This window comes from Cherax quadricarinatus, chromosome 15, assembly GCF_038502225.1.
Source record: "Cherax quadricarinatus isolate ZL_2023a chromosome 15, ASM3850222v1, whole genome shotgun sequence".
Lineage (NCBI taxonomy): Eukaryota > Metazoa > Arthropoda > Malacostraca > Decapoda > Parastacidae > Cherax > Cherax quadricarinatus.
Genome location: NC_091306.1, coordinates 20029987 through 20044457, shown reverse-complemented (window position 1 = coordinate 20044457; position 14471 = coordinate 20029987). Strand labels below are relative to the sequence as shown.

The following is a 14471-nucleotide window of genomic DNA, read 5'->3' as shown; positions in this document are numbered from 1 at the left end:
TAGTTCAAAGATTTCTAAAGACTGCAGCTGTAGCAGGCACTAATATGTAATGAAAATTATGAAAAACATTTCTTACACATACTCTTATTCTTTCCCTTAGGGAAGACTGCATAACCCAGTTAATATTAAACACTTTAAACTATAATTTATCACCAAAATACATCTAAGAGCAAAAGTCAATTATCTTAATATTTTTTTACTAAATGTTCAATTTTCACTAAAATTTGCATTACAGCATTTTGTAATTATATATTTTAGTGTCCTACATTTATATACATGTCAGAACTATTTTTGTACTGTTAGTGTTAGTCCTAGCTTAAGATTGAATAGACTAAATAACCCTTGACTAACCAGCATCTTCCTCAGATCTGTTGACAAAAAGCCTACATAGGAACCTCTTCAAGGGTGGCTCCTCGTTGTGTTGAAAAGACTTTTGGTCTGAGGAACTGGACCATTTGGTGTTCTTCCTCCGACCAAACCTAACTGTCCTCCACTCCTCCTTTCCCTGCCCCATCTCTCTTCCTTTCCTCATCCCTCTCCTCTCCTTCCTTTCCTGCTTTTGGCCTTTAGGGTCCTTCCCTCCGAAATTCTAGCTCCTAGGTTGGGAAAAGAGTGTCGTTGCTCGCCCCATTCCGTGGAGGTCCTTGGTCCAAGGTGGTGTTGTTTGCCATGGAATCTAGATCATCTGGGGATGCTCCAGTCCACTCTCTGGAGTCCCGGAGGGCGGCTTATGGTGTCCCTTGGGTAATGGATGTATCTCTGGAGGCTGTCTATTGGTTCTGGGAGGTGGTGGCTGAAGAAGGTATGCTTTGTGGTGGGCTTCCGACCGCCCTCTCTTTTGTCTACCGAGGTGGCTTGGTGGATGTGAGGTTGCTATCCTTGATTGCCGGTTTATCAGCGTGAAGGGTAGGGCACGGGTTTCACGCTGCATCTACATTACCAACAGCACTGAGGGTCCTCTTGGGCGCAGAGTGGGATATATGCTGTCCTTCATTTCTCCTAGGAGTTACCTCTGCACCCTCATTTTTTTTTATTGAAAAAGACAAAAAGAAAGAAACAAGAGAAAACTTACCATGGAATCCCAGGTCCAAGAATTTCCTTCTCCTGGATCCCTTTCTCCTGCAGCGCCCCCTCATGACTCTTCAGACCTCTCTAACAACCCGGTACTTTCTTCTGGTAACATTTTGTTGCCCACCTTTGGCACCGAGGTTCTGCCTGACCCTTTTTATACATCCAACCTCCACGTATCTTTGATTATGCTTCCAGCTTCTCCCTCTACAGTGCAGTGATTTAGAGATCGCCCACTCATCTCAGGATGGACCACTGTTGGTCCCCCACCTAAATGACCACGACCATTAATGAATGACACTGTCCTGGTTACCTCTCACTCTTCACAGAAACTACCGGCTCGACACTTGCTTCCCTTACACTTTATGTTTGAAGGTACAAAATGGACTAAGTTCTTCACTCTTCAACTAATATTTCCCATTGACTATCTTTCAGATCATAATATCAGCAAGGCACTCCCACGCCATGTTGGTCAAAATATTTCCTTTTATGCTCTAAAGAGTGGTGCAAAATGCTGGACAGGCTCACAATCTTTCCATTCTTACCTGCGTTGACAATATTCCTGTAACTATTCATAAGCATATTTCTCTGAATTCTTGCTGTGGAACTATAGTTCTTCCACATACCGTTGTTCAACGTGATTTCCTGAGCTGTGGTGCAGACATTATGGAGCAACTTGAGCTGCAAGATTTCCCAATTCTTAAAGTGGACACTTATGTGCTACCCGTCCTCAGGCGAAGATGCTTTCCCTGCAATATACCTCGATTAACTTTTGACAGCCATGAACCTCCATCCTCTGTTTATACTGTGGGACACTGTTTACAAGTATGAGAATTGATCTCTACACCACAATAATGTAAAAATTGCTGGTGCTTTGGCCATCTGGTGAAACACTGCAGGTTCATGGCAGAATGCCCGATCTGTGGTGCTGCTGACCATAGCAATACATCCTGCAGCCAACCTCCGTCTTGCCTTAAATGTAATGAAGCTCGCCTGACTTATTCTCGCCATTACCAGGTATTCTTAAAGTAACGGGAAATCCACTGTCGCAGAAAGGTTTCTTTTACGTCATGGCAGTCTCCCATCTCTCCCTCCGAGGAAGACTCCCACGGCCTCCAACCTATGTGGTATCTACCTCCACAATCTCCTCTGTAGTCACAACTTTCAGTCACCTCTGTGTCTAACTCTTTTGTAGCCCTGGGCTTCGAGGTACCTACCTCGTCGACTCCTCCTGTCCTTGCAGCTTCATCTTTCTTGGATGTTTCTATATTTGGAAGTAAATTGTATAAAATACCGACACAATGGAAAAATAAGCACATAAGCAGTAGGTCAGTGGTCACCTGCGGTCATACCTGCCTAAGCTCTTGGGAGTTAGCGTGGGCTGTTACCAAGCACCATGGCTTGTTGTAATGTTTTAGAATCTGAGGTTCAAGTGTTGAAGAAGGAGATTCTACTTCTTCAGGAGGAAAATAGAAGGCTGAAGCTTCGCATAGATGAGTTTGGGAGTGAGTGTGAGAAGGATTTAGCTGGTAAGGAAGGAATGGTCACCAGCAGTGATAGTGGCAGCCGCTTTAAGTGGCAAGTGGTTGACAGTTCAGGAAGAAGGAAGATGAGAAGAGTTAATAGAGAAGATGTGAAGGTAGGAAATCGATTCTCTGTTCTCCAAGACGAGTGTACTTCAGTGGTTAATGAGGTTGAAGGTACCACTGATTCCCCTGCTAATCAAGGTAAGAATATTTTAATAGTAGGCGATTCTCAGGTAAGATATATGGACCATGCATTTTGTAACAGAGACAGAAAGGTCAGACAAAGAGTGTGCCTTCCTGGAGCTGGTGTTGGTGACATAGTCAGCAGGTTGGATAATATTATGGCAGGTAATGGGAACAAGCTCATTATCTGTCTTAGTGCTGGGGATAATGACACTGGGAAGGGCAGGAGATAGGAGCTGCTGGATAAGTACAGGTCAGCCATAGAAGTAGTTAGGTCTTAGGGAGGGATCCTGGTCATATGTAGCATCTTGCCTAGAAAGGGAGTGGGCAATGAATGGATGTCTAGGGCAATTGGTATAAATTGCTGGCTAGACAGGTACTGCAAGGAACTTGCAATCCCATTCATTGATAACTGGGACCTATTCTTTGGCAAACATGATATGTATGCAAGGGATGGGGTTCATCTCTTTGGGGATGGAGTGGTTGCATTAGCCAATTCAATTGAGAGGGTAATTGATGACTTGTCTAAGAATTTAAACTGATAGATTATAGAGGTATGGGTGTTTGTGGGAAACAATCAGGCTGCAGCATTAGGGTTAAAAGCAGCAGTTATTACCGGGATACCTCAGGGATATGCTTAAAAGACAATATTCAAAATAAAGTTGCTAGTAATGGCAAATCAATCGATCAACAAACAAAGAGAGATAGTAGAGGGCAACGAGTGACTAGCTCCCTTAAGGTTTACTATACAAATAGTAGGAGTCTAAGAAATAAGATAGATGAGCTAAGATTACTTGCAAGTGTAGGTAATATAGATATTATTGGTATAACAGAGACCTGGTTCAACCTGAAAGATAGAGAAATGCCTTATGAATGCAACATACAGGGTTATAAACTATTCCACACTGATAGGGTCAACAGGAAGGGTGGTGGTGTGGCGATGTATGTCAGAGAAAATTTAAATTGTTGTCTTAGACATGATATAAGATTAGAAACATCGAACACAGAATCTATTTGGCTACAGTTTCTCGAGGGACGTGACAAATTAATTTTGGGTGTGATTTATAGGCCCCCAGACCTTGACAGGGAGTGCAGTAAGCTGTTATGGGACGAAATTCATAAGGCATCTAGATATGAAAATGTTGTGATAATGGGAGATTTTAACTTGAGACAAATTGATTGGAACACTGTGACAGGAAATCTTGAGTCTAGTGACTTTCTTGATACGGTTCAGGATTGCTTTTTAGAACAGGTTGTGACAGAACCAACGGAAGGAAACAATCTGCTTGACTTAGTTCTTGCCAACAAAGATTCACTAATTAATAATCTTGAGGTTAATGATGAGCTTGGGGAAAGTGATCACAAATCACTTAGTTTCAATATATCATGGAATTACCCAGATAACTGCAATCAAATCTCTGTCCCAGATTTTCGCTTGGCCGACTTCATGGGACTGAAAAATTACCTGGGTGGGCTAAATTGGGATGTCCTGACTATGGGTCAGGTAGGTGATCTTGGTTGCCAATATGACGTTTTTCAGAGCATAGTTCTATCTGCCCAGACAACTTTTGTTCCGAGTAGGGAAATTAGATCTAACAAAAATGATCCCAAATGGATGAACAATAGATTAAAACATCTCATTGGTCAAAAGAGAGGCATATATAGGCGTATCAAAAGAAGGGATGGGCAACTAAGAAATCAATATATTCAATTAAAGAGAGAAATAAAGAAAGGAATAAGAAAAGCAAAAAGAGATTATGAGGCTAAGGTCGCAAGTGATTCAAAGACTAACCCAAAAGGGTTCTTTCAGGTATACAGAAGTAAGATTAGAGACAAGACTGGCCCACTTAAGAGTAACTCTGGTCAGATCACTGACAGTGATAAGGATATGTGTGAAATTCTCAATACCTACTTCCTCTCAGTTTTCACCCAGGAAAATACTAGCGATATTCCTGAAATAATAGATTATGTAGAACAGGATGATAATAAACTATGTACAATTGAGGTAACTAGTGAAATGGTCCTCAGACAAATAGAGAAACTAAAACCTAACGAATCCCCAGGTCCTGATGAACTGTTTGCAAGGGTGTTAAAGGAATGTAAAGATGAACTTAGCATACCTTTGGCTAATCTTTTCAACATATCACTACAAACTGGCATAGTACCTGATAAGTGGAAAATGGCAAATGTAATACCTATTTACAAGGCAGGTGACAGGTCCTTGGCTTCGAACTATAGACCAATAAGCCTTACTTCCACTGTGGGAAAATTTATGGAATCAATAACTGCCGAAGCAATTCGTAGCCATCTTGACAGGCATAGATTGATTAATGAATCTCAACACGGTTTTACGAAGGGGCGTTCCTGTCTTACGAATTTACTAACTTTTTTCACTAAGGTGTTTGAGGAGGTAGATCATGGTAATGAATATGATATTGCGTATATGGACTTCAGTAAGGCTTTCGATAGAGTTCCACACCAGAGGCTATTGAGGAAACTTAAGGCACATGGAATAGGAGGAGAAATTTTTTCCTGGGTAGAGGCATGGCTGACAAATAGACAGCAGAGAGTTTGCATAAATGGGGAGAAATCAGAATGGGGGCACGTCACAAGCGGTGTTCCTCAGGGGTCAGTGTTGGGCCCGTTGTTGTTCACAATTTACATAAACGACATAGATGAGGGAATAAATAGCGACATAAGCAAATCTGCTGATGACACCAAAATAGGCCGTCCAATTCATTCTAATGAGGACACTAGAGCACTCCAGGATGATTTGAATAGACTGATACAATGGTCGAAGAAGTGGCAGATGCAGTTTAATATAGACAAATGCAAAGTTCTAAATGTTGGACAGTTAAATAACCATGCCACATATAAGCTAAATAATGTAGATCTTAATACTACTGATTGTGAAAAGGATTTAGGAATTCTGGTTAGCAGTAGTCTAAAACCAAGACAACAGTGCATTAGTGTTCGCAATAAAGCTAACAGAATTCTTGGCTTCATATCTAGAAGTATAAATAATAGAAGTCCTCAGGTTGTTCTTCAACTCTATATATACTTGTTAGGCCTCATTTAGACTATGCTGCTCAGTTCTGGTCACCGTATTACGGAATGGATATAAATGCTCTGGAAAACGTACAGAGGATGACAAAGATGTTCCCATGTATCAGAAATCTTCCCTATGAGGATAGACTGAGGGCCCTGAATCTGCACTCTCTCGAAAGGCGTAGAATTAGGTGGGATATGATCGAGGTGTATAAATGGAAAACAGGAATAAATAAAGGGGATGTAAATAGCGTGCTGAAAATTTCCAGCCCAGACAGGTCTCGCAGCAATGGTTTCAAGTTGGAAGAATTCAGATTCAGGAAGGATATAGGAAAGCACTGGTTTGGTAATAGAGTTGTGGATGAGTGGAACAAACTCCCGAGTACAGTTATAGAGGCTAAAACGTTGTATAGTTTTAAAAATAGGTTAGATAAATACATTAGTAGATGTGGGTGGGTGTGAGTTGGACCTGACTAGCTTGTGCTGCTGGGTCTGGTGCCGTGCTCCTTCCTTGAGTAGAGGTGACCAGACTGGGTGGGACATTGGGCTAATCCGGGGAGGGATCATTGGTCTTATCCGGGGAGTTAGTTAGTTTAATATGTTTATTATGCACCCCATACCCATCCTGTGGGCGGTAGTCAAAAGATTACAGAGGTACATAATGGGTCCAGGGACTGGGCCTCAAAGTTTTGATGGCTGAGCAAGTTACAGAGGTAATGAATTCACAATTTACAAAGGTAATGAACTCCAGGTAGGTCTAGTCACAATCATGACAAGTTACAAAGGTATTAACAGATTATAGAGGTACACAATGGGTCCAGGGACTGGGCCCTAAAGTTTTGATGGCTGAACTAGGTACAAGGTAATGAACTCACAAGTTACAAAGGTAATGAATACTGTAAGAATGGTTACTTGCGTTTATACATGGCTACAATCATGAACAAATTTTAGAGTAATGAGCAATTCACACTTCCACACCCGGTCACAACTGTAGTGAGTTATTGGTGCAAATATTGATTGTTGAGTCACACACACACACACACACACACACACACACACACACACACATGCACATATGTGGTAATGCTTTATTTACAGCTAGCAAAGTCAGGGTATTTCTCCAGAATGGTCTGTAATATACCACTGTGGATAAAATACTTAGCCATTTCTTGAACACTTCTGAGTGAGTTGTTTCTAAATTCATTAATTTTATCGCACTCCAGTACATAATGACGCAGGGTGTGACAATAATCCATTTGGCAAAGTTTACATTTCGTTTGGTCTACATCTGGTGGTGGTGATTTAACCTGCCAAAGATACTTGTAACCCAGCCGGAGCCGGGCACTCCGCATGAGTCAGTAGGCCTGTTGCAGTGTTCCTTCTTTCTTATGTTCTTATTTTCTTATAATGTGATCCTTTATTGAAACGTTGTCACTAAAGAATGACTTTATACTGCCCACGTGTTTATTTTCCCGTGTTTTTGTATCTACACAACCTCCCACAACTACACCACCACCTCGCATCCATACTTCTCCAAAGTCTCAATAATCTCCAAAATTCATTATTATTATTATTATTATTATTATTATTATTATTATTATTATTATTATAATCTTCAAAGTTCAAATCTCCTTTAACCCCTCAATCCCATATCATTCGCAAACATTTTCCTGTTTCTGAGCCTAGTCCTTTACCTCTTATTATATCTGTTACACTAGCGGCCACCTTCAAGGTTGGTGACATTGCAGACCTGGAGAGTGTACAAAGAACTTTCATGGCACACATAAGTACGATAAGACACCTAAACTACTGGGAGCTTTTGAAGGTCCTTGATCTGTATTCTCTCGAACGCAGGCGAGAGAGATACATGATAATATACACTTGGAAGGTCCTGGAGGGATTGGTACCAAACCTGCACACGAAAAATCACTCCCTATGAAAGCAAAAGACTCGGCAGGAGATGCAACATTTCCCCGATGAAAAGCAGAGGCACCACGAGTACCATGAGAGACAACACAATAAGTGTCTGGGGCCCAAGACTGTTTAATTGTTTCCCAGCATACATAAGGGGGATTACCAATAGACCCCTGGATGTCTTCAGGAAGGCACTGGACAGGCACCTAAAGTCAGTACCTGACCAACCAGGCTGTGGTTCGTACGTCAGCTTGCGTGCGGACAGCAGTAACAGCCTGGCTGATCAGACCCTGATCCACCATGAGGCCTGGTCTCAGACTGGGCCGCGGGGGCGTTGCACCCCGAAACCCTCTCCAGGTAAACGCCAGGTAAACTCTAGGTTCCTTAGTCTCCTGTCCCCACTCAATTTCTGTCCTCTCCTGTCCCTTCCCACGTTCCCTCTAACCTCTCATCCCCCCCTTCTCTGGCAACTTCCATTGTCTCTCCATTCTTTACTCACCCTCCACCTTCTACCACTGATATCGCACTGTCTGCTGCTTCCTAGTCATCTAAAACGCTTGAAGCCCTCTCCGAATATATCGAAGAGACAAAACCTATAATGGGTATTGATCCACCTCCCATTACTCCTTCACACATTACTCAACCTTCTACATAACTCCTTTCTTCGCATCGTTCCAAACCTTCGCTCCTTACTAATTATCTGCTACCTCCACATGTAGTTTTTTACTGACTATACTAGTCCGTAGACACCTACTGCTTCATGTTGCCAGTATACATCTTATGGGAATTCATGACTTACTTACAGTGGGATATTCCAGGCCTCGAGCATAATCGGGGTGAGCTTCAGGTGTTTCCCAGTTTTCCCGTTTATGTCTGTTTACAAGAACCTAAATTGCCCTCCGTCATTATCCATCCCGTCTCGGGCTATATCTCATCACATTTATGGGATCCTTTTCGCAATGGAACTTATAATGAGAGCACACTTCTTGCACGAACTGATATACCACACTCTCAGGCTGTTGCTGCTGGCTGCACGCAAACCAACGTACGAGCCACAGCCCGGCTGATCAGGAACTGACTTTAGGTGCTTGTCCAGTGCTTGTGTGTGTGTGTGTGTGTGTGTGTGTGTGTGTGTGTGTGTGTGTGTGTGTGTGTGTGTGTGTGTTTGTGTGTGTGTTTGTGTGCGTGTGTATGTGTATGAGTGTGTGTGTGTATGAGTGGGTGTGTGTATGTACTCACCTATTTGTGGTTGCAGGGGTCGAGTCTTAGCTCCTGGCCCCGCCTCTTCACCGGTTGCTCTTCACCGGTATGAGTGTGTGTGCGTGTGTGTGGATGAGTTTGTGTATGTGTGTGTGTGTGTGTGTGTGTGTGTGTGTGTTTATGTGTGTGTGTGTGTGTGTGAATTTGTATGTGTGTGTGTGTGTGTGTGTGTGTGTGTGTGTGTGTGTGTGTGTGTGTGTGTGTGTGTGTGTGTGTGTGTGTGTGTGTGTGTGTGTGTGTGACTCAACAATCAATATTTGCACCAATAACTCACTACAGTTGTGACCGGGTGTGGAAGTGTGAATTGCTCATTACACTATAATTTGTTCATGATTGTAGCCATGTATAAACGTAAGTAACCATTCTTACAGTATTCATTACCTTTGTAACTTGTGAGCTCATTACCTTGTACCTAGTTCAGCCATCCAAACTTTGGGGCCCAGTCCCTGGATCCATTACGTACCTCTGTAATCTGTAAATACTTTTGTAACTTGTCCCCTCAAGGAAGGTTCCTTGATGTTGGTGAGGGGCTCTTGATTTAGGGAATTGGATCTGTGCTCCAGTTCCCCGAATTAAGCCTGAATGCCTTCCACATCCCCCCCAGGCGCTGTATAATCCTCCGGGTTTAGCGCTTCCCCTTGATTATAATAATAATAAATTTGTAACTTGTCATGATTGTGACTAGACCTACCCGGAGTTCATTACCTTTGTAATTTGTGAGTTCATTACCTTTGTAAATTGTGAATTCATTACCTCTGTAACTTGCTCAGCTATCAAAACTTTGGAGTCCAGTCCCTGGACCAATTATGTACCTCTGTAATCTTTTGACTACCGCCCACAGGATGGGTATGGGGTGCATAATAAACATATTAAACTCACTAACAGGTCTTTGTTCATACTTCACTGCATTACACTGCAGCCCGTATCTACTTGAACAAGAGGTATACAGTCTGTATCTTTCTCCTTCTCGACCATTCTCTATCCCCGATGTTGAATTTCTGGTTCCTTCCCTACCTCCACCTCTTCTCTTATTCGGTTATTTTAATGCTTATCATTTCCTCTGGGGAGGAGGATCTCACTGTGGCTCTCATGATGATCAGTTGGAGGCTCTTCTCACTTCTCTTCTCCTCCATGTTTTAAATGCAGGTACTCTCACCCATTTTGACTCTCAAACTCAAACACTCTCTTACATATATGTTTCAGTCTGCTCCTCTTCAGCTTCACTCAACTTTACCTGGTCTGTATGCCCAGATTTACATGACAACGATCATTTTCCCATCCTCCTTACTTCCCATTCCCGCCCTCCTGGTAGCCCACATTGGCAGTTTGAACTGGCAAATTGGACCATTTACTCGTGTCAAACTATTTTAAGTGAGGAACCCTCTCCTTTATCCTCTCCTGAAGAGTCCTGACGAATTTTACTTAGCCTAACCTCACAAACATGCTGCGTTTCTTTGATAGAAGCTTCAAAACATAGCTGCAATAAAAGGCAAACTATAAGGAACAGAGAGAGTTTCTTATAGAGGGAATGTGTTACCAGTAGATCTATCGGCATTAGATTTATCAAGGCTAGGGGACTGATCACCTCAAATTACCGTACCTTCGCTCGTCTTCAATTATTCATTCTCTGTTGGATTGATAAAACCAATGGTTGGTGAAACGTCTCTACGATAAAGATACTCAAGTTTTACAGCTGTTTTTATTCATCAACTTGTCCGTATTATTGCCTACCATTACTATAATAAAGGTAAATAATATAAACATGCCCATGTTGGCTGGTAGGAAAATATGAGACATAATAACATCTTGGGTTATAAAAGGATATAAAAGAATATATAAAGGATTTTTAGTGCCTTCAACAATCATAACAAAAGGTCAGATAATTAATATAAGAAAAAAACAGAGCCGAAGGGATTCTGGGAAATGTTATATTACAAATAGATCAGATCAGATCGGACTCACAGGTAAGGACCCACGAGGGGCGAGGGGCAAGTGGGGACAGTGCGAAGAATAGACGGTGAGAGGAATGTCTTGAGTCGAAGAGAGAAGAGTCAGGACTAGACCCAACTTACAAATAGTGGTAGAAAGGTGGAATAAATTGGAAGTTGAAGTATTAAATGCCACAGGCACTGAAAAATTATAAAAAGTTATATGCTAATTTAACACATAACTTTTTATAATTTTTAGTATTGCTAAATATTTTAATGAAGTTACAAATGGGTAAAACCGGGTAATTACAATAAACCAGAAATGTGAACACTTTCAAAATTATATATACTTATCTGATATATTTGGGAGGGGGGGGGTTGTGTTCCCTCACGGGAGGTGCCTGGATGCCGGTGGGGTGCTCTTGATCCAAGAAAGTGAAATTGTCCTCACCTTCCTTACATCGAACCCGACAGCCTCCCATTACCCCACGACTCTAATAATAATTAGGGTCCTCTTGTTATAATAATGGTAGTGCTTGTAAAAAAAAAGTCGTACCTTTGAGAGCAGCTGAATCATCCTCCATTTTTTGAAGTTGGGGTTAGGCGCTCTGCTCACCTCTGGAAAAAAAAAAAAAAAAAAAAAAAAAAAAAAATATATATATATATATATATATATATATATATATATATATATATATATATATATATATATATATATATATATATATATATATATATATATATATATATATATATATGTATACATATACACACACATATCCTAGCAATAATATTATAAGTAAGGTATCCAGAAAGTGAATACGTATAATATTTGTCAGTATTTTTCTTCAAAGTTTTTAGTTTTTAAGGTGAGACAGCCGCCTCGTACAATCAGCTTCTAGTTTCACCGCTGATGTACTGTATTTAGGGATAAGTTCAAGTTGTTATTGGAAGTGCAGGAGTTGCCCGTGGGTCAGTTTTATGCATTAAGAAGTGATTTTAATTTCTATGGGATAGCATGAGAAAGCTTCTTCTGATCGGCTTCAAACTTAAAGCTTTAAGTGTAACAAACCCAGAAAGAGGCTCCATGTCTATTGGAGTTTGTATGTATTTTTCTGTAAAATAATTTGAATGCCTTTTCAAAATGTTTTGAAACTTTTAAGCACTGATGAGCCTCTGAAAATGAAAATAATTCAGTAAAATTTTAGCCTACATATGTAGAAATTGGACAGTTTACTAAAATAGTTAATGTAATGGGGATTACTGGTTTTCATTTAATACCTGGGGAATATCTTCTGATCGGTTTAACTTTTTGTGCTGCTGTATTTTGCTAAAATTAAGATTTTCTTTGCTACTGACCTGTGTAAGTCCCAGTTTGCTAGTTTTACTAAAAATAGTTGGGATCATTTCCATGTAATAACTACAGAATGCCTCTTCTGCTTACCTTCAAATTCTTCAACTTGTCTCAGTTTGTGGAAAATTACATTTATCTGAATGTAACTCATTATGTACATAACAGTAAATGATAACAAAGATAATTATTATTTATCAGTTACATAGACAAGTAGGAATTTGGGACACCTAGGTCACAAAAAATGTCCCCCTTCGATACCTACCACTGTCATATCCACAAGTTGCTGTAGACCTATTAATTACCAATGAAATATACATCACCAGGAATTCTGGTAAATATATAAATTTGTGGACTGTATATTAAAATTAATAAATGCTTATATATATACACATATACATAACAGAAGTAGAATATCATAAAATCACTCACCAATTTGACTGGAGATCAAGGTGTATCATACTCAGAAAACCTCACTAACTAAATTTATGAAAATACTGGCCAGAATTATAACACGAATCTAGATAGCTTATCTGAGGTTCCTGGAGCTGTCTTGTCCAGTCGTCTGATATCTCAATTTATGCAGGAATGCATATCCAACAATTTCGCCTCCTATTTGAGAGGTGTCAACCCAATTTTACCTCTAGAGCACGAAAATTCTTCACATTAACTAACGTCTGTTACTCCATTCAAATAACAATGGCGAGTCTCGTCTGTGCAGGCACAGGCTTCCCATTTTCGATAACATAATTTTTATTAAATACAGTATGGCCATCTATATACATATAACTACTGTATTTCTGGAAAATATATACAGTATTTTCCACACAGTTAGTGCAAAGTTTGGAATGATTTTGGACTAAGTGGACATGATTTGTTAATTTCAATTAAAACATGTAATATTTGTTTTGGGTCTATTACTTGAGACTGCATCATTATATTGACTTTAAACTCTCAACATTAGTGTGCCCTACGTAGTTGAAATTTTTAGTTGGTTTTATAATTTAAAATTTACCAATTTTACGTACATTTTTCAGTATTAAGCTTATCCTTCCGAAACCTGCAAAATTTGAAAAAAAAAATAAGCCTAATTTAAACATCTGTTTTACAATGCTATTCTCCGGCATGACCTCCCTCACGTAGCAAAATAACTTTTGGTTTCCGTAATAACATCGAGACCGACAACCTGTTCTGGAAAGTAGTTTCCGGGGCACTCTAGGAAGTAGTCTCAAAGTTAAAAAAAGAAAAAACTGGGCATCACTCGCATCGTTGACTTATTGGTGCTGCTGATCTTACTGTACCTCATCACGGCAATTTTCATTTCTTTACTTGTACCCGAAAAACTAGTCCACCAAAACCGAAGAATTTTTACTTCTGCACAAGGCATTTCCCAAAATTATTTTTGTCGATGGTGTTTGAAGAGAAGAGAGAGTGGCGGACACATACTGATTACACATATTTACCTAGATGACTGTCCATGTAAACACAGCAACAGAAGGAGCAGAAGACTTGCACTCACTACCTCGCTGGTGACTGATGTTGCTGCTGATACTCCAAATTTAGAAATGATGTGACGGCAGACTGCTGATTAGATACGCCAGATAAACGAACTGTTTCTGCAACTTACTGTATTCACACTCACCTGGGATATATTTTTCATGTGTACAATGTAGAGTGTAAGTAAAAAATTTAATTGTATACACGAACTGTTTCCACTTTTCTTTGTCCTCAGTGAAAGTTACTTGATGTTGGTTATGGGTTCTTGATCAAAGGAATTGGAGGCCCCCATTATCTTGTATGAAGCCTGATTATTTCCTATTTTCAAGATATAGCGCTTCCTCTTTAACATATTAATGATAATAAGGACGGGTGTTATGAAAGTTTTTCTTTTTCGGGCCACCCTGCCTTGGTGGGAATCTGCCGATGTGTTAATAAAATAAAAATAAATAATTATAATAACAATAATAATAATAATAATAGGAAGAAGGAGAAGAAAAGAATTCCACCTTGCCATATACATAATTATATGAGCAAGTATATCGAGGAATTTGCATAATTATCAACTTATCAGTGACATTTGAATCACCTTCATCAAGACAAGTTTCTGGGACCAATATATTAAATCAATGTACAATCCAAAATACTGAAAAACAGTATCAATGTTAATAGTTCTGAATGATATTTTATATAATT

The 14471-nt window shown here is 40.0% G+C and overlaps 1 protein-coding gene across 1 annotated transcript in view; it reads right to left on the bottom strand.

Annotated features, from left to right (window-relative positions):
• Positions 1–13848, bottom strand: part of LOC128692039 (uncharacterized) — a 39880-nt gene extending 26032 nt beyond the window's left edge. The window contains exons 1-2 of the mRNA XM_053781014.2: positions 13742–13848; positions 11484–11545 (exon numbers count right to left, since the gene is read on the bottom strand). Coding sequence (XP_053636989.2) covers positions 11484–11511 — 28 coding nt within the window. The 5' untranslated portion in view covers positions 11512–11545; positions 13742–13848. The remainder of the gene's footprint in view (positions 1–11483; positions 11546–13741) is intronic.
• Between the last annotated feature and the right edge of the window lie 623 nt (positions 13849–14471).